A 21,887-nucleotide genomic window follows, 5' to 3' on the forward strand; every position below is an offset into this window, starting at 1 on the left:
AAGCATAGCAACAACAGTAGGAAGCATAGCAACAACAGGGCGCCTTCACCTATCAGAACACACAGCTGTGTGTGTCTTTGTTTCTCTGTACTCATGTTGGCTGGATAATCTGTATTTATATGACAAAGCCCCCCTCTATCCCTCTACACAAATAAAATATATTCTAGTAACAAAACTGCATCGTGAAGGGGTTTATCTCAGAGAGACTGACACAGACTGAAATCTCAGAAGACTAGTCCTGTACCACGTCAGGGTTGGATACGTGAAAACGCCCATTCCAAAATGTATTAACAATTGCACAAAGTAATTAATACTGTTACCTTGGAGTTAAACAGCAAAGTCAAACATACTATGCATTAGCCTTGACAGAAATTCACATCAGTCTATATTGCAATACATTTGACATTTTCATCATTTAGACGCTTATATTCAAACAAAGTATACATAGTGCCTTCAGAAAGCACAGCAGCTGGTAGAGATAACCAGACTCTTGTGATGTATGTATGACCTTTGTGTGACCTTTGCGTGACCTTTGCATGACCTTGAGACGACACCTGCCCCACCCCCGAAACAGCCGCCTGAACATGAACACCAGGGGTCTAACAGTCTGAATGCACCTAGCAGTGTTAACAGCCCTCACTCCAGGGACCCTGCGGTGGAGGGTGGGCTGTAGGGGTGGGAGAAAAAATCAATTCACATTCGAATTGCGATTCAGTCTTCTAGCGATTCAAGATTATTTATTTTTTTCTTGGAAAAATCGTGAATCGATTTTTAATCGAATTGTGACCCCAAGAATCTATTTGAATCGAATCGTTCTGTACCAAAAGATTCCCCCCTAGTGGGTTGAGTGGGTGGGGGGCGAGACATGGACCTGGAGAGCCGGACGGTGGGGGTGATGAAGAGGATCTACTCACCAGGGAGTCGCCAGAGAGCACCTCCAGCAGAGAGATCAGGTTGTGTCCATCTCTCAGGTCTTCGTACAGGTCGTTCACGTGCTTCCGTACCTGCGGATCACAGCAGACACACTCTTACACTCTGGGCTGGGACAGGGAGGCTTGTATGAACATCAGACGTCTTGGCTTGATTGTGACGTGCTTCTGAACAGTGCTGCCGGAACACAATCAGAGGACTGCTTTTTTTAAAGTCTGTTGTGGGACCTCTAGTACTGTGTGTGGTCCTGACTATCTGTTCTCTTGGTTTCAATGTCCGGAGAGAGACAACCTCAAGGTGAGTGGATGAGGAGCCATAAACTCAGAAACTCTGAGGGCCAACATGCAGGAGTTCATGCACATATCGTGTTCTGAGGTCAACACAGAAAAAACGAAACGCCATAAAACGTTACCACCATATCAACTGTCCCTAACCATCTCTTTAAAGGGGTCATTGACTGCAAAACCGAGTTTACCTTGTCATAGTTGAATAACGACAGTTCGGTGGGTAAAATGGACATACAGTGAATCTCAAAGTCCATTGACACCTCTTTCCTATCTAAATCTCACAATTTGAAACTGCTGCTGTAAAACGAAAAATCATCCATCTTTTTGGCTCTGGTCTGTACCTTGGTCACGCCCCAAAATGTGCTGCGCGCTGCTCTGTGTACTACCACAGAATTAAAAAGAAGTTTTTCAAGGATATTGAAAATGGACTACGGTTGTAAATGCAGTGTTCCAGGCTGTACAGGGAATGCTGACACTTTTCAGAGTCTTCCCAAGGAACCAAACACTCGACGGGCTGGGATGTTTGTCTATGAGAAGATCCCTGTGCAGTTCGACCCTTAATTACACATTTGCTCGAACCATTTCACCGAGGACAGTTTTGAAAACCTGGGACAATGTAAAGCAGGATTTGCTATGAAGCTGTTGCTGAAAAGAGGTTCCGACCTTACGTTCATCACCAAGGCCGTAGCCATGGAGTGGAGCACATTGGGGGGGACAAATTACATTTGTTATGATAATTTCGAACAACGTGCGTGGTTGCCTGTTGTGGCGTACCACATTTATATTTTTATTTTTATATCAATATATTGGGGGGGGGGGATTTTGACCAGATTTGAGTATTGGGGGGGATGTCCCCCCCCCCAATATATATTATGATTACGGCCTTGTTCATCACAACCGCAAGCTGCAGTATGATTTTGTCGCTAACAGTTATTAGCAATGCTAACGTATCCTGTATCTAGCATAGGTATAATGTGTGATGATTTTGTTTCTTGGCAATGGGGCTAACGTTATTTCATTTTCCTGACTGTGTTTTATTCTAACCGTGTTGTCATGTAAATCTACAACTCACGATGCATGTTTGTCCAGATCTTTGTCAGGTTATTTTTATTCTATCTTTCAGTAAGTTTTTATTTCAAGTCTCCACCTTCTTGTTTCAGTGAGTGCTGTTGGCCGTGTTGCGTGTTTGCTCCGTAGCTTTACTTGTTGTAAACCAACCAATCAGCAGTGTAAATGACCCTTTTAAGAACCCTTATTACTGCCATATCAACTGTACCGAACCATCTCTTTAGGAACTCATAACTCAGGTCTTTAATTTGCTGACACCCCTGTGGTTGGAAGTACAAGCCATGGCACACCTCTCAGGTGAGTCTAACCTGTTCCAGAGAATCTGGGTGCCAAAAGGAGGCGTATCTGCCTGTTAGCAGTCTGACCACCTGACTGTGGGAGTCAGGTGGCTGAGCGGTGAGGGAGTCAGACTAGTAATCCGAAGGTTGCCAGTTCGATTCCCGGTCATGCAAACTGACGTTGTGTCCTTGGGCAAGGCACTTCACCCTACTTGCCTCGGGGGGAATGTCCCTGTACTTACTGTAAGTCGCTCTGGATAAGAGCGTCTGCTAAATGACTAAATGTAAATGTAAATGTTAGCATGCTACTGTAGATCCATCCTAATAATAATGTATTCATTTAGCGACTGTCTGCCTGTCTGTTTGTCTGCCTGTCTGCATGTCTGTCTGTCTGTCTGCCTTTCTGTATCTCTGTCTGTCTGGTTTCCACAATGCCCGATGACCTGCTCTTACCCAGAACCCTCATCCACATAATCCCATGTAACAGGCACAGCTGTGGGGCCAAAATAGCTCTGGTAAGGTCTCCGTTATTGGGTCAGCCAAACGCCCCCTGATCCTCTCTCTCTCTCTCTCTCTCTCTCTCTCTCTCTCTCTCTCTCTCTCTCTCTCGAACACACACACAAACATGTACACAGACTCACAAACAGACACACACTCACAGCATTAATCAGCATCTCTCTGCTCTTAGGGCACAATATTACAGGGAACTGGAACAGCTGACCCAGACTCACCCAGTTATGATGAGACCCAGAGAGGATGTGTGTCTCTGCACTGACACACAGGCATGGCCCACACCTCAGTTTACCTTTGAGCAGTTAGTCTGAATACAGAGAGACACACACTGGGATGCCATGCAAGGACCGGCTTTCACACACCTGAAACTGCATGACAGATGTGCTAGATCATTGTTGTGGTTTATTGATTAAAGGGCAGGTAGGCAGGCAGGCATGTGGGGTACTCAGTGGTGAGGAAGAAAGGCCTGGGTTTGGGCTGTGGGATCTGCACAGCAGAAACATGTCCTGAACTAGTCCCAAGTAAGGAATGTGGTAGCAGGGGTTTGGAAGGTTGAGAAGAGGACAACAGCAGAAATGGTGCCAGAGTCCAGAGAATGTTCTCGAATGAGAGAGGAGGGGGGCCAGGGAAAGTTCTCAGGTAATGAGACTGTTATGTGTGTGCGTATCTCAAGTGAGGCTGTTATGGGCTCAGGAGTTAGACAAACAGGACTTCCCAGGACAAAGATGGAGGGGTCTTCCAGGGGTGACAGCTGGGAACTTGATATGTGATTGCTTATTGTGTCTTACTGTACCACGTGCTGCATTGCTGAATAAACCATCAAGCAACCTTGACTTTGAAAGATATTCCGTCTCTGACTCTATTTTTGAAAAACCCTACATCATCTTAAGGGTTTAACACACTTCTGCCGGCACTTGTTTTGCTGGACTATTCTGAATGAGCAACCAGCACCAGATTGTACTACCCTCTTACTGACTAAGCATGTTACTCAATAGATATCTCAGTTCCCATGAATACAATTTGGATTAGCAAATAATTAATGATTACCGGTAGTAAATTCCAATTTACTAGCATAACAGGTTGCGAAAGGCAAACCATATTACAAATTGAGCTGAGCCTGAAAGATCATGTTGTTTTCCAGAACATAAAAATCTATGTGACGATATATGCTGATACTTTGTTTCACAACGCGGATGTGGGATGTGAATCATTTGTGAAGGTTTAAAGGAGATAAGAGATGCTACTGAGATAAGCTTAAACAAGCCCCCTGCACTGCTAGATGGGTGTAATACCTATGTGACGACAGAGGCGGCCTTCTGGATGAAAAGAAAGAGCTGACAGGTACTGCAGCTAATGGTTCATCAGGTCTGGCTCTGATGCTGCCTCTGAGCGCTGGAGCCTGACTAGTCTGGCTTTGTTGTAGAAACAGGGTAACTAACCACCTCAACACACACAGGAGCAGGCAGGAGGTGCTGACAGGGGGTGGGGCTGAGAGGAGGTGTCGCTTAGTTGGGACTGGGAGGATGTGAAGTATCTAAGGAGGAGGTGCAGTATCTAAAAAGGAGGAGGAGCAGTATCTAAGGAGGAGGAGGTGCTGTCTCTAAGGAGGAGGAGGTGCTGTCTCTAAGGAGGAGGAGGTGCAGTATCTAAGGAGGAGGAGGTGCAGTATCTAAGGAGGAGGAGGTGCTGTCTCTAAGGAGGAGGAGGTGCAGTATCTAAGGAGGAGGAGGTGCAGTATCTAAGGAGGAGGAGGTGCAGTCTCTAAGGAGGAGGAGGTGCAGTATCTAAGGAGGAGGAGGTGCTGTCTCTAAGGAGGAGGAGGTGCAGTATCTAAGGAGGAGGAGGTGCTGTCTCTAAGGAGGAGGAGGTGCAGTATCTAAGGAGGAGGAGGTGCTGTCTCTAAGGAGGAGGAGGTGCAGTATCTAAGGAGGAGGTGCTGTCTTTATGGAGGAGGAGGTGCAGTATCTAAGGAGGAGGTGCTGTCTCTAAGGTGGAGGAGGTGCTATATCTAACGAGGAGGAGGTGCAGTATCTAGGGAGGAGGTGCAGTATCTAAGGGTGCAGAATCTAAGGAGGAGGAGGTGCAGTATCTAAGGTGGAGAAGGTGCAGTATCTAAGGAGGAGGAGGTGCATTATCTAAGGAGGAGGAGGAGCTGTCTCTAAGGAGGAGGAGGTGCAGTATCTAAGCGGGAGGAGGTGCTGTCTCTAAGGAGGAGGAGGTGCAGTATCTAAGGAGGAGGTGCAGTATCTAAGGAGGAGGTGCTGTCTCTAAGGAGGAGGTGCTGTCTCTAAGGAGGAGGAGGTGCTATATCTAAGGAGGAGGAGGTGTCCTACCTTCAGGAGGTGTTGGTTAATCCATTTTGTGAAAGTCTTCTTCTGTACTCGATCTCTTTCATCTGCGGGGGAAAAACAGACATTCAGCTGTTTATAAAGAGCTCAGCAGAAACCCACTGGACCACAACACCAGGTAACAGTTGAAACACGTCTATTATCACAGAGCAGATACAGCAGTACACGCTACTGCAAGTGAATAGATCCCTTACATACCCTAAAACCATTTGACATGTGTCGGTATTAACATCAGAGAGAGCTCAGTCTCTTTTTTATATCAGTCTCTTTTTTATGTCATGTACAATTAAAACTAGTTTTGCTAGAATATTCCCCCGAGGTCCCAGTGTTTGTGGGTGCATGTTTAGCCTTCTAACTGTGGGTTCCATGATGAGAGCTGGCTTCCATGACTCATGGCCTTCCACCGCCCACTAGCAACCACACTGTTTTTTTGTTTTCTCCGTAACCGTGGCGACCGGGCTGGCGTGCCGGCATGGCGGCAGGCGGCAGACAGCAACGGTCTCGCAGAGTCACAGCGGACCAGAGAACTGCAGGACAGCAGCACTCAGAGCTGGTCACTGTTCACAAAACCGACACACAAGCGGACGATACACGTAAGGTTTTTTGCCTGCGTGTTGCACATTACAACCAAGGGATTCATCAAGTCAAACCCATCTCAAATACTTTGAAATACTTTCATGTGTAGATAAACATCATCTCTGCTAGTTAGATCTCTGCAATATCTCTGGATCATACGAACAACAGTATGATATCGATAAGAGTAACCAAATCTAAACTTGACATGACGATTACCAGGACGCTGTCATAAACACATCATTCATGAACACTAGTGACCTGGCTGGAGGTAAAGCTATCCCTCCCGCCGCACCTGTCACTCAGAGAGAACTCAGAGAGAAAGAGAAACAAAGAACAGTCTCCATATCGGTCATCGTCATCGACCTCAGCTTGACCCCACGGCTTGTTCTCAAGCCTACCCGTCGCTGCGTTGGGAGATTCAGAACTATCTGACCACCACATTCAAAACATTTACAGTTTCCAAATCCCCTTTGAACACTGTGATTGTGGCTCTATTCCCACAATCATCTGTACTTATACTATCATGCAAACAGAAGTGATCATCCTTGCGTTTTGAGAGAGACAGAGAGAGAGAGAGAGAGAGAGAGAGAGAGAGAGAGAGAGAGAGAGAGAGAGAGAGAGAGAGAGAGAGAGAGAGAGAGAAAGGAGGAGGAGTAGGAGCATGAGGAGGAGGTATACTGACCCATGCAGCACATGACAGACACCAGGTGAGCGCTGAGCTGTGCGTGGCTCCCAAGCAGGTGTCTCACCTCCCTAACCAGGGCTCCAGGACTCTGCTCCAGCATGCTGCCGGCAGCCAGGGGGACCAGAGTGTGTGTGAGCAGGCTAGCGCGCCAACACAAGGAGCTGCTCCAGACTCCTCCTGCCTGGACTGCCTTTCCCTGCCTGCCTGTCTTTTACGCTCTGCCTGCCTGCCTCTCTCTCTGCCTGCCTGCCTGCCTTCCTGCCTCTCTCTCTGCCTGCCTGCCTCTCTCTCTGCCTGCCTGCCTCTCTCTCTCTGCCTGCCTGCCTGCCTTCCTGCCTGTCTCCCTGCCTGCCTGCTTCTCTCTCTGCCTCTGCCACTCTCTCTCTCTCTGCCTCCCTCTTTAGCAGGCCACCCTGGTATGCTATGCTCTACAATTCTGCTCTGCTTTCCCTCTAGCCTGCCTGCCTCTGGCTGCCTGTCTCTACAACCTGACTACCTGCCTGCATGCCTGTGAGCCTGTCTGTCTGCCTGCTGCACTGTAGTGGGAGCCTGTCTGTCTGTCTGTCTGTCTGCCTCTGTCCTGCCTGTTGGCTTGCTCCTGTCTGACTGCCTGGCTCCTCTGTTTGTCATCGCTTGCCTTTTTGCCCCGTCTCTGCCTGCCCGTCTGCCTCCAGGGTGGCTTACCTTTCTACCTGCCTGCCTCACTGCCTTGTCTATGCCTGCCTGCCTCTCTATGTGCCTCTCTGTTTCCTCCTGGCCTGCCTCCAGGGAAGGCTCTGCTCCTCTCCCACCCAGCCTCTAAAACGAGTCCCATCAGGTTTTCCACGTCTGCGTTTCTCCCTCCACGTGTTTCACTGTTGACTTTAGGGAGCCACAGGCTTGCAGAGCGCTACAGAGAGGAGAGCCTCTGACAGCAGAGAGCTCAGACAGGACAGAAGACCTGCCTGAGCTCTGAATTAACACTTAATATGTCAACAAGGAGCACACGTCTGCTGACTGCTGTGTATGGTGAGCGATATAACAGTTGTTCAAACCCCTGGGGCCATCGCACCATTTCAGATCAACTGTCCCTCTTCTACAGTTGCCCAGACATGCCAAATGATTCCCGTCAGCAGAATTACTTCAAACAAATCCAGACAAACGTCCCATTGATCAAATCCATCAACACGCCTAAATGTGGCACGTCAACATGGCACTTGGCCACTGTTTCATAACCTTAGGTCCAGACCAGGGAGGAAAACTCAGTTCTTAATTATTTTCCACTGTCCTCTGACATCAGTAAATGTATTTGGTTAAATGACGTCGCCGGTGTTACTAAATATAAAGAATGAAGAATCAGTCCAAGCCAAGAGAAAGTGATAGACATGCAAAAGAGTTGATGAAAGTATGTCAAATATTGTTCTTTCCTAAGCAAAGGTCCATATCTTAAATAATCATAAGATAAATATACACGTCTAGACATGCTGGCATTTGATACATGGCTCTGTCAAAGCTGAAAGTTCTGTCAGTGAAACTAACCAAAGAATGCATTGAACTAATAAATAAATACTGACAGTGACAGTCTAGTGTCTCCAAATCCTCCTACTGAGAGCTACAGTCACTGCATGTCTCTACTGACGTTTCCATTTAGCTCATCTAAATATAGGATGTGTGTAAAAGCTACTGGGGATTGAGAACTGGGTTGGACTGGGACTGAGTTCACCAGGAGACAGACCCGCTCATCATAGTCTTCCTTCACCAGCACTTGGAGCCAAACTCCAGCATCTTGACAACATTAGTTGTCTATGAGCTTTAACCTCAAGCGGTTTAAACCGGTGTGGAGACGCTTGAGCAGTTAGGGAATACCACATGGGTACAGGTGGTGCTATGCAGCAGCACTGCAGGAAATCACACCACCTCTCCTCTCCTCCTCTTGACCCCTCCTCCTCCTCTTCACCTCTCCTCCTCCTCTCCTCTCCTCCTCTTGACCCCTCCTCCTCCTCTTCACCTCTCCTCCTCCTCTCCTCTCCTCCTCTTGACCCCTCCTCCTCCTCTTCACCTCTCCTCTCCTCACCTCTCCTCCTCCTCTCCTCTCCTCCTCTTGACCCCTCCTCCTCCTCTCCTCCTCTCCTCCTCTTCACCTCTCCTCCTCTCCTCCTCTCCTCCTCTCCTCCTCCTCTCCTCCTCTCCTCCTCTTCACCTCTCCTCCTCCTCTCCTCCTCTTGACCCCTCCTCCTCCTCTTCACCTCTCCTCCTTCTCTCCTCTCCTCTTCCTCTCCTCCCCCTCTGCTCCCCTCCCCCTGTTCTCCTCCACACCTCCTCTCCTTCTAGACATTATACTACTGCATTATTCTCCTTTTATTATCTTCCCCATCTCATTCACTTTCACTTACAGAGTGCCTCTCTCTCTCCTCGCCCTCCATTTCCCTTTTCACTCTCCATCTCTTTGCGGCTCTATCTGGCTCTATCACTTCCTCATCCTCTCCATCACCTTTTAACTGGGTCACAGCCAGATTTAGTGCCGGTCATTCCGGACACGCCCTTGTGCAATCCTGAAGGCTTCGTCTGGACTTCCTCTGCATAATACATGAGTGTGTCATGCTGCTCATTAATATGTAGAGACTGTTCTAGGAAGCAGCCTGCAGGAGCCCCTAGAGGGCTGGCAAGACCTGCAGCCTCAATAACCTGTCTCACCCTCACACACAGATATCCAAATTTAGCAAATAACCTGTCTCACCCCACACACAGATATCGTAGTTCATCAATACCTGTCTCACCATCAGTCTCACACACAGATATCCTAGTTAATCAATACCTGTCTCACCATCACACTCACATATAGGGATCCTAGTTCATCAATACCTGTCTCACCATCAGACTCACACACAGGGATCCTAGTTAATCAATACCTGTCTCACCATCAGTCTCACACACAGAGATCCTAGTTCATCAATAACTGTCTCACCATCAGACTCACATACAGGGATCCTAGTTCATCAATACCTGTCTCACCATCAGACTCACACACAGAGATCCTAGTTCATCAATACCTGTCTCACCATCAGACTCACATATAGGGATCCTAGCTTTAAGAGATGAGGCATGCGCTCGGCAGGAAGAGAAGAGATGTTACTAAAACCTAAATAGGATGCTGTTCAGAAACTGTTCTATAATCCACAATGTAATAAACATCACTAATGGCCTCATCATCTACCGCCAAACAGTGCTGTAAGATAATGAATCTGATTGCAGGGCATATCCACCCATGTGAATGTGTGGAAAGGCAGTGTGCCTCTACAGATAGAGGAGGTCATCTTAAGAAAAGGGTGCCCTCTTGAGGAACATATCGGGAATGTCAACTTCGGAATCAAACGCCTCAGGATCTTGGCGCTCAGATTCTAGAACGCCCCATTTTGACGGCTCGTGTTCTAGAATGCGGAAGGTTCTAGTCGTAGCCAGCACTCAGCAGCAGCATGAGAGTGGGACACACGTACGTACATTGAAGAGACACGGTGATTAAAAGCTACAACACTTTTATTAGACATAATTGGTTGTAAAGGTCAAAAGCTTGTCAATCCCTGTGGTTGTTTTATAACCCCTTCACTCCATTTAAACCCATAAATTCATTATACTGACCCTCCTGTACAACTTTTTACAGTGTTGTCAAGTTCAACCTGACGGCCAGCTGATAGCTGAAGTATTTTACAATCCCTGTGACCACAGGCTAGCCCCAGGAATCACAGCACTCAGCCACATGTGAAGGCCCCACAGGTGAGCAATCAAACACCTGGGCTTTCATCAAACACCTGGGCTTTCATCAAACACCTGGGCTTTCATCAAACACCTGGGCTTTCATCAAACACCTGGGCTTTCATCAAACACCTGGGCTTTCATCAAACACCTGGGCTTTCTAAGTCCTCGTCTGGTCCCTGGTCAGGGAGGCCGTTCTGGTGACGCAGCAGAACCTGAGGGCCCTTGAGACACATGACCCCCGACACCATCGCTCACCGCCTGTATGGAGCTCCCACTCTGTCACCAAGCCTCACATCATGTCGTGTGTGTGTGTGTGTGTGTGTGGAGGAGTGTGTGAGCCACTGACAGAAGCGTTGGAATACACACAACAACAAAACCCCCACATGAGTCCTCACTGTACTCTCCATGCCCTCACTGTACTCTCCATGCCCTCACTGTACTCTCCATGTCCTCACTGTACTCTCCATATCCTCACTGTACTCTCCATGCCCTCACTGTACTCTCCATGTCCTCACTGTACTCTCCATGTCCTCACGGTACTCTCCATATCCTCACTGTACTCTCCATGCCCTCACTGTACTCTCCATGTCCTCACTGTACTCTCCATATCCTCACTGTACTCTCCATGTCCTCACTGTACTCTCCATGTCCTCACTGTACTCTCCATGTCCTCACGGTACTCTCCATGTCCTCACTGTACTCTCCATATCCTCACTGTACTCTCCATGTCCTCACGGTACTCTCCATGTCCTCACTGTACTCTCCATGCCCTCACTGTACTCTCCATATCCTCACTGTACTCTCCATGCCCTCACTGTACTCTCCATGTCCTCACTGTACTCTCCATATCCTCACTGTACTCTCCATGTCCTCACTGTACTCTCCATGTCCTCACTGTACTCTCCATGTCCTCACTTATGTCTGCTGTCAGGTGCAGTCTTAAAACGTACAATCGAAACACATGTTGCAAGTGTGGTGTTGACCCCTCGCCCCAACGCCCTCCTCCAACTCAAACCCTGTTCAGCTCCTGACCCGCAGACCCCTCTGGAGACCCCCTCAGATCGTGTCTCTACACCTCAGACCCCTCTGGAGACCCCCTCAGATCGTGTCTCTACACCTCCGCCCCCAGGCCAGCAGGTCAGCCTTAAGTCCAACACAAACACCTGGACCCGACCCCCGACCCCTGACCCTGTCAGCACACCCCATGCCCCCTCATTAACACACACAGCTTTCACACACCGAGGGACAGGTCACGTGGAACTCACACACACATTCATGCCTAGCAGTTCTGTGCTGAGCTAGTGGTTTAGGTTTAGCACTGGTGACTGTGATAGTGTGTCCATGTGCTAGCTCATCATGCTAACTGTTGAATCGGATTCAAGTCTGAATATACAAGTAATTAGAACCCCAAAAAGTATATTTCTATAAAAACCAGGTTGTTCTGTCTGAGGACTAACTACCAGATAAACTACAAAAATAAAAATGTATTCCAAAAGTAGCCATAGTGTTTGCCTGTGGCGTTTGTCAGCTGATGTTGAAGAGCGTGTGCAGTGAAGGCCATGGGAATGTCTTATGAATGTGTTACCTAACAGTACTTGACCCCTGACCTTTCTGGGTTGATGTTTGCAGCATCACACACACACTCCTCCATTAATCCTCCCGGCTCCGCCCTCTCTGTCTTCCCAGCACGACAACCAGCACATCAACCAGCTCCGACCAGGAAACAACTTCTAACACTGGTCAATTATTACGGACAGACGGACAGTGAGAATGATGATCTGTTGACAAACCTGAGCTGCATAGAGACTTATTAAACGGGAGCGTCCACGGTGCTGTAAATCGTAAAACAGAATCTGTACATTGGAGGGTTTTACAGTGTGTGTGTGTGGTAATACAGCCTGGTTATAATGAGCTGTTTCCACTTTGACACAAAAGCTGACATCGACAAAAGTCACCCGGGAAGTCCTAAAGGATGTTGCTGAGGTGAGCTCCACAGGGGGTAAAATGGTGGCCAGCCAAGCTCATGCGAATGTGAGTGACTTGCAGTTTGACAGTGTTCCTGTCCCTCCACCCCCAGTCTCTCCCCAGAGGACACCAGGTGTCCCTCCCCAGCAGTGAACTGGCCATCGCAGAATTCAGAGGGACAGTTGCTGCCTGACCTCCAGGCCATGTTAGCCCTGTGGCTAAATATAGCAGCTAGCCTTCTACGCTAGCCCATGTGTTACGCTTCTGCCTAATATGATATCCGGGCCACTTCAATGACAACCTTGCTTACGTCGCTGCAACATGGCCGAACGTCCTTCTGACACGCACCACGCAGGAGCCAAGGGGGAAGGTAAAGGTGTTTCAAACCAACAGCGGTCCTACTGGTCTTTATTTGGCGTGGGTGTTCTGTTTCAGGGGCTCTGCTCTCTGCCTACTTCAGGACGGTGACTGCATGGCAGGCTATCATATCAGCCCGGACACATGACACAGCGCACTGGCCAGGCCACGGTTTTATTTATAAATACACCAAAAGTCCCACACTCGAGGGGATTTCACCTCACACGTAATAACACGACTAGACATACGGACGGTGGGAAACACAAGCAGAGAGGACACAGCGCAGGGCTCTCTAAAACTGGTCTCTCTTCCTGGCTTGGCTTAAGACCCGCCCACACCCCCCACCACACATACTCCCCCTCAGCCATTACCCCTCCCCCCTCTCTCTCAGTGGAGGGCTGGAATAGGGGAATGGCTGAATGCCAAAACGTCCATCCGCCTCTCTGTAGAGTGTCACCAGCTAGCTGCCAGTCCCTGGCATGCAGGCTGGCATGCAGGATGAAAACAGCCTGCAGTGAGACCAGACGACCACGGGCGCTCATTCGGAACCACCGCACACTGGGACACAGCAGAACCACCGCACGCTGGGACACAGCAGAACCACCGCACACTGGGACACAGCAGAACCACTGCACACTGGGACACAGCATAACTACCGTACACTGGGACACAGCAGAACCACCCCACACTGGGACACAGCAGAACCACTGCACGCTGGGACACAGCAGAACTACCGCACACTGGGACACAGCAGAACCACTGCACACTGGGACACAGCATAACTACCGTACACTGGGACACAGCAGAACCACCCCACACTGGGACACAGCAGAACCACCGCACACTGGGACACAGCAGAACCACCGCACGCTGAGACACAGCAGAACCACCGCACGCTGGGACAGAGCAAAACCACCCCACACTGGGACACAGCAGAACTACTGCACACTGGGACACAGCAGAACCACCCCACACTGGGACACAGCAGAACCACCGCACACTGGGACACAGCAGAACCACCGCACGCTGAGACACAGCAGAACCACCGCACACTGGGACACAGCAGAACCACCCCACACTGGGACACAGCAGAACCACTGCACGCTGGGACACAGCAGAACTACCGCACACTGGGACACAGCAGAACCACCCCACACTGGGACACAGCAGAACCACTGCACGCTGGGACACAGCAGAACCACCCCACACTGGGACACAGCAGAACCACTGCACGCTGGGACACAGCAGAACTACCGCACACTGGAACAGAGCAAAACCACCCCACACTGGGACACAGCAGAACTACCGCACACTGGGACACAGCAGAACCACCGCACACTGGGACACAGCAGAACCACCGCACACTGAGACACAGCAGAACCACCGCACACTGGGACACAGCAGAACCACCGCACGCTGAGACACAGCAGAACCACCGCACACTGGGACACAGCAGAACCACCACACACTGGGACACAGCAGAACCACCGCACGCTGGGACACAGCAGAACCACCGCACACTGGGACACAGCAGAACTACTGCACACTGGGACACAGCAGAACCACCGCACACTGGGACACAGCAGAACTACCGCACACTGGGACACAGCAGAACTACCGCACACTGGGACACAGCAGAACTACCGCACACTGGGACACAGCAGAACTACTGCACACTGGGACACAGACCAGGCTACAGGCAGGCAGGCAGGCTGGCCCTGCGCTCTAACCACCCTCCTCCACCTCCTCCACATCCTCCAACCCCACCTCCACCCCATCTTCTACCTCCTCCTCAACCCCCCACCCCCACCTCCTCCACCCCCCCACCTCCACCCCCTCCTCTCTCCTCAACCCCCACACCTCCTCCACCCTCCAACCCCCACCTCCACCCCCATGCTCCTACTCCTCCCCCCTCTCCTCCTCCTCCCTCATCCCAGTCCTCACCCTTCCCCTCTCCTTCTCCTCCTCCTCCTTCACAAACCGTCTCAACGTGTCGGCATAATCTCGTTCATCATGATCTAACAGGCAAAACCAATCCCAGAGAGGCACTCCTATTCTAATACAGTTTACCACCTTGCAAATACTCAACTACTCAACACAGCTACTACAGTTTATTCCAAATAGCACAACTCCTGTTCTACTCTGTCTGGTCCACACAGCATGTGCTACAGGTGGACGCAGTTAGCGAACAGCCTAATCAGTCGCTGCCTTCTTCGGTAGCTGAGACCTGGTTACTTTGCACTGTGGCTGGGAAACGCAGGACCCTTCACTGACTCTGAGCACTGACATATTGTTAGGACCTCTGTATCACTTAGCATCTATCACTTCTGATCCTTCATCTTCTGCTGTACTATGTACATACACTGCTTGTGTGTTGCTTTGGGCGTCTGCTACATGAATAACATGCATAAGGCACATCTCCAAGACTTCACACCCTGAGGAAACCTGGGGTGGAGGAGTGGTTGTGTCTAAACTACAAACCCACACACTAACAGACGTGTTGTCACCTGAGGAATCCAGATAAGTATGGAGGGAATAACAAATGTGAGATAGAGCAAGAGAGAGAAGAGAGAGATAGAAGAGAGTTGAGAGCGAAGAGAGAGAAGAGAGAGAGCAGAGTGAAAGAAGAGAGAGAAGAGAGGAGAGAGAGAAGAGAGAGAGAGACAAGAGAGAGAGAGGAGAGAGAAGAGAGAGAGACAAGAGAGAGAGAGGAGGAGAGAGAGAGGAGAGAGCAGAGTGAAAGAAGAGAGAGAAGAGAGGAGAGAGAGAAGAGAGAGAGACAAGAGAGAGAGAGAAGAGAGAGAGAGAGAGAGAGAGAGAGAAATAAACGTTGGAGGGTGCCTCCCTCTCGTTCCTTCTCAGTACCATTAGAATCACAGACTTTCAGCCAGCCAGCTATCCAGTCAACCAGTCAGCCAGCCAGCCAGTCGACCTGCTTGACCCAGTCAGCCAGCCAGCCAGCCCTTCAGAGCATGCCCCCTGGCCAGCCTTCAAAGGCTCCTCCAGTCTCCTTGTGTTCCAGCCTGCAGGCTTGAGCCAGGCCCACAAACAGGAAATCAGCCCACAGCAGAGGGGGTGTCCCTGCCTGCCCTCCCTCCCTCTCTCTGTCTGCCTGCCTGCCTGCCTGCCTGCCCGCCCGCCCGCCCGCCCTCCCTCCTTCCTTCCTTCCTTCCTTCCTCCCTCCCTCCCTCCCTCCCTCCCCTCCCTCCCTCCTCCCTCCCTCCCTCCCTTCATCCCTCTCTCTGTTTGTCTGCCTGCCTGCCTGCCTGCCTGCCTGCCTGCCTGCCTGCCCGCCCGCCCCGCCCGCCCTCCTTCCCTCCCTCCCTCCCTCCCTCCCTCCCCTCCCTCCCTTCATCCCTCTCTCTGTTTGTCTGCCTGCCTGCCTGCATGTCTGCCTGCCTGTCTGTATGCCTGTCTCTCTCTCTCTCTCTCTCTCTCTCTCTCTCTCTCTCTCTCTCTCTCTCTCTCTCTCTCTCTCTCTCTCTCTCTCTCTCTCTCTCTCAATCATGCTGGTCTTGGTCAGGGTTAACAAGGCCTCCTGCATATCAGTGTGGCTCTGTGTCTGTCCTAAACAAGACTTGGAGATAAGATGAACCGACCTCTGGAACCTTGAACAGACAGGATTTATTGTGAGTTGTCCTTGTTGGTTTGGGCCCTCTCCCCCCTGAACAATCACAGACACTGGATGGGACTGGAAGAGTCTAACACAAACAAATAGCACAACATTGCTGGACGCAAGGAGAGGTTGGGGCCATGCTAGTCTGGCTGGCTGATAAGCTGCAGTGACCAGATTCTTCTGTATTTCTCCATCTCTCTCTCTCTCTCTCTCTCTCTCTCTCTCTCTCTCTCTCTCTCTCTCTCTCTCTCTCTCTCTCTCTCTCTCTCTCTCTCTCTCTCTCTCTCTCTCTCTCTCTCTCTCTCTCTCTCTCTCTCTCTCTCTCTCTCTCTCTCTCTCTCTCTCTCTCTCTCTCTCTCTCTCTCTCTCTCTCTCTCTCTCTCTCTCTCTCTCTCCTTTCAGGCCTAACAGAGGCTTGTGTCCTTCCTTCCCTCCTTCCCTCCTTCCCTCCTTCCCTCGACAGGCCCCTCCTCTGCTGTAGCATGGTTAGCCTAGCGGCCTGTCATGTTGGGTGACACGTTATCAGGGGAAGGAGGGGGGGGGAGGGGAGGGGGGAGGAGGGAGGAGGGAGGAGGAAGGAGGGGGGAGGAGGGAGGAGGAAGGAGGGGGGAGGGGGGGGGGGGAGGAGGGAGGAGGGAGGAGGACAGAACAACAAGAGGAACAACGTCTTCTGTCTCAGTCTTCCAGGAGAGCATGCCAACGTGCCAAGCTTAAATAGAGCCGTGGCTCCATGTAATCATGTTGTAACTTTGAAATGACATATCTGAGAGTGTGTGTGAGAGATCATTGGAGAGGGATAGAGCGACTGACAGTGAAACCGACTGGGTTTTCTACATCTCCAGTATCAGCATAGTTTAATGAGGCAAACCAACCAGTCTAGTGTTTCAGTCATAGTCTGGGAAAAATCTTGTGATGAAGCAAACTAATGTTGATCTAAAACTGGTTATCTATATATCTTTGTATCAACAATGAATAGGTGACAAGATAATCACACACACAAACACACAAAGAATCAATGCGAGCTCTGTCTCTTTCACTATCTTTCTGTCTGTATTTCAGACTCTATCTCTTCAATTGCTATATTTATTTAAGGAGCAGACAGCCAGGGGACCACACAGACACACGCGTCAAGGCCACTGCGTGTGTGAAGGGTGCTTGATGAAGAGCTCATCTCAGACAGGAAGTACAGAGGGCCTTTAAACACGAGTCATCATCCCTGGAGAGACACTCTACAATGTCAAGGAGAAGGTTGACTGACTACTAACTGAAACGCGCACACTCACACGCACGCACACACACACATGCACACATCTTCACACACGCACTCACTGCACACACACACACGCACACATGCCACACATATGCACACTTATATTGAAGTTCTTAGCTTGAAGTAACAGCTGCAAAGGGCCACTGTGTTTGTGTGTTTGTGTGTGTGGTGCCCAGAAGTGCTACCCGAAAGGAAAGCGTTGATCTCAGCTGTTGAGAAAGGCTGAGTGGCTGCCAGTGTTGTTGTCTAGTAGAGGACAGCAGGACAGAGCAGGCCGCCCTCAGGTCTGCCTGAACAGCCCCAGGACTGACACCCTCACTTACCCATGACTGAGGAGAAGCCTGTGTGGTCATGGCTGGTCTGTACAGGCCGACAGAGACGTGTGATCATGGCTGGTCTGTACAGGCCGACAGAGACGTGTGATCATGGCTGGTCTGTACAGGCCGACAGAGACGTGTGATCATGGCTGGTCTGTACAGGCCGACAGAGACGATGAGGGATGCTGCCTTGTGATCTGGATTGTTCCGCCCTCCAGGACAGACGCCCACCATTTAGGCAGATAGCTTCTCTGTTGCTCTGTCATCTACTCCAGTTGAACATGCTAAACTAGGAGCCAAGCTTCTTGTAGATATTGCATGTCATATAGATTCAAGACATGTATTTTGTATTGTATAGATATACACACACACATTACCGGTCAAAGGTTTTAGAACACCCCAATTTTTTCATTTTTATTTTTTTATTTAAGCATCTCAAGTCCAGTGAATAACCTGAAATTGTACAAAGGGTAAGCGGTAAACTGCCAGAGGTAAAAAAACAACATTTTTAGGTTTTTCAATTAACAAAGGAAGATAGACAGACTATTATAACCTTAAAGGTGTAGGTCTTTACTTTAGATAGAAATTGGCAAGAAAGCCAAGGTGTCAGTGAGTACAGTTTCCTACACCATCAAAAGGCACCTGGAAACTGGAGGAAACTGACAGGAAGAGGTCTGGCAGACCCAAAGCCACAACAGAATTAGAAGACCATCACTCTCAACCATCAACTTTGGTACTTCGACCAGTGTTGCGATGTGCTTGAAGCTGTGGTCCTGTGAGCCGCCTGTCACGCAAGCTGTTAACTCTCAGAAACTTGTCTTCTGATTCTGTTGTGGCTTTGGGTCTGCCAGACCTTTACCGCTTACCTTTGTACAATTTTGGGTTATTCACTGTACTTGAACTGCTTAAATTTCAATATAAATTGAAAAAATGGGGGTGTTCTAAAACCTTTGACCGGTAGTGTATATATATATATAGAAAGTGTTTTGTCCGTCTCTTCAGAGTGACTAAGTTCAGTTGACTTCTGCATTTTTATATGTATTATCAATCTGCAGATTGGGAGAGAAAACCAGACCTCGGACAAGGGAGAGAGAGACAAAGAGAGACAGAGAGAGGGAGAGAGAGAGAGAGAGAGAGAGAGAGAGAGAGAGAGAGAGAGAGAGAGAGAGAGAGAGAGAGAGAGAGAGAGAGAGAGAGAGAGAGAGATGGAGAAATACAGAAGAATCTGGTCACTGCAGCTTATCAGCCAGCCAGACTAGCATGGCCCCAACCTCTCCTTGCGTCCAGCAATGTTGTGCTATTTGTTTGTGTTAGACTCTTCCAGTCCCATCCAGTGTCTGTGATTGTTCAGGGGGGAGAGGGCCCAAACCAACAAGGACAACTCACAATAAATCCTGTCTGTTCAAGGTTCCAGAGGTCGGTTCATCTTATCTCCAAGTCTTGTTTAGACAGACACAGAGCCACACTGATATGCAGGAGGCCTTGTTAACCCTGACCAAGACCAGCATGATTGGTTGATGTCCTTGCAGATGACAGGTAGGTAAACTAGATGTACCGAGCAACAAAGGCCATTTTAGTCACACACTGCACATGCAGTTATGTGCTCTATTTCATTCTCCTGAATGAAAATCACTAAGCAGGCCTGTCATTTCCTGTCCCCTTCCCAGACACAGACCTTTCAGGCCAGGCCAGACCAGGCCAAGACGAGTCAGGCCCAAGATGCCTCTATAGAGAGGGAGAGAGTGCTGCTGTAAAGCAGGGACGAGCTTTCCCAGCATCCTCTGCTTCCCTGGACAAAGGAGCAGGTCTCTGGTCGTCAGCCAGCCAATAGATTCAGAGCGTTTCCCACCAGGGGCAGGGCGGTGAGTCACAGGGTGAGGGGCATGAGCTCATGCAGACAGAGCGAGCGCTGTGAGCTGGCCAATAAGGGCGGGGCCGCCATGCCTGAATTCCCGTCACCAAGACAACTGACAAACACACATTACTGTAAGCTAGCATGCACCACAAGGCTACATATCGAGTGGCATCCCTCCGATCACCCAGACTGAAGCATGGTTCAAAAAGATGCATTCTAAAGGCATCAGTTCAAGCAGTTCAGAGGCATTACAGCACACCACGCAGCTTGAAACCTCCTTCACATCACAACAATCAGTACTGAATGCATAACAGGGGCTTAAATACAAAGCCAAACAAGACACATGTGAACCAAACTATCACAAAGCAGCAGACTCGAACATACACACACTTAACAAGCGCAGGCAAGTAGACACACACACAGGTAGGGAACACCATCAACTGAACATGAAGTAGAGGTAGACACACACAGGTAGGCAACACCATCAACTGAACATGAAGTAGGGCACGGCTGTGACATCACCTGTCCTACAGGGACGGACGTTTCATTATAAGCGGGTGGGACACTTTTTGAATACACAAATCTGCTCCCCTCCCAACTATTTGTTAAGAAAATTATATTGAATTGCCGCATCCTCAGTTATTAAAAAAGCTGTCCCACCCACATTTGAAAACCAACCTACACCCCTGATCTCACGCATATTTATAGCAGTTCCCTGACGTCCACAAATTCTAATTTGTTTTAGAGAGCAAGAGGGCGAGAGAGAGAGAGACCAAGACAAGAAGTGACAGACACAGCGAGAAAGTGACAGAGAGCATCGTAACGGGCCGGTCTTGGTGATCAGTAGGCCTATCAGCTCTCTCTCTGCGGGCGGGTGTACGGTCTTGGTGATCAGTAGGCCTATCAGCTCTCTCTCTGCGGGCGGGTGTACAGTTGAACTATCTCTGGGGGGTCCTACGTCCCTGAAATGAGTTCTTGCAGGGTGGGATGTCATGTCCTGATGTTAGCGTAAGAGTCACTCATGTATCATCATGACTGCTTTGCTTATTGACACCAAACAACCAAACAACAAAGTATAGTGAGGTTTGCTAAGCTGTGGTTACAGAACAGATGTCGTTAGTGGAATGGCGTTTTCTAATATCCGACATCCGCCAGCTTTAAGACACCATCTCCGTCTTCCATTTTGGAGCTCTGCGTATCAGATTCTGGAGCGCCATGTTGGAAGGAGTGGATCACCTCAGATCAATATCAGGCCTGCTAATGGGGTCAGACAGACACGCAGCTCTGCTCCAGAAGATTTAATGAACAAATGGCAGAAGAGGTTAGGCTGCAGCTTGTTTATGACAACGTGATTTATTTCCAAGATGTTTCTTCAAGTCTACTTCTTTCATTTGGCAAAGTCTAACCAAACATTGACCAACATAGATACTCAAATAATTCTGTTCTTATATCACCGCACAGTGACGCACATCACAGTCTGTTACCTGACAACTGCACTAGCATCAACTCCAGGCATGTTTAGGTTCAGTCTTGTAATGACTGATATAGCTGTCTGACACTTATGAGGGGAAGCTGACCTTGTCTACATGGAGACAGATACATGGAGATCTTTATGAGGACAGCTAGCCTGCTAGCAGTGCCTTTATGGACAGAGATATCCTGCTAGCAGTGCCTTTATGGACAAAGCTAGTATGCTAGCAGTGTCTAAGGGAGGCGCTAGTCTTCCAGTGCTAGCAGGTTCCGAGTAGTGGTCCTTGACCTGGCTTTCTTTACAGCCGTGTCATTGGGCGCCCAGTAGACACATTAGAGCTGGGACTTGCTCCTGGAATCGGAAGGACGGAAATAGCCTTCACCACTCCAGATATACTAACACTGCAGCCTTCAGATCGCCACTCAGAAACAGCCTCGCTAACTGGACGTCCAAACACTCTTTAAGTGAATGTAATTAGCTACTGTTCAGTCAGCTAAACGCACCAAAAGGAAGGCTCCAGGATGCCTTCAGTTGACTGTAGCTTTTGAGAGCTCCTGTGAACAGGAGAGAAGAGAAGCACGGCCAGTTTGAAGTCAGCTGACAGGTATATTATTCTCAC

General features: G+C 49.4%; 1 protein-coding gene across 1 annotated transcript in view; it reads right to left on the reverse strand.

The window, feature by feature from the left end:
• dst (dystonin) overlaps positions 1–21,887 on the reverse strand; it is a 141,118-nt gene that overhangs the window by 107,181 nt on the left and 12,050 nt on the right. The window contains 2 exon segments of the mRNA XM_067235813.1: positions 915–1,004; positions 5,410–5,471. Coding sequence (XP_067091914.1) covers positions 915–1,004; positions 5,410–5,471 — 152 coding nt within the window.

This window comes from Osmerus mordax, chromosome 5 (assembly GCF_038355195.1).
Source record: "Osmerus mordax isolate fOsmMor3 chromosome 5, fOsmMor3.pri, whole genome shotgun sequence".
Classification (NCBI taxonomy): Eukaryota; Metazoa; Chordata; class Actinopteri; order Osmeriformes; family Osmeridae; genus Osmerus; species Osmerus mordax.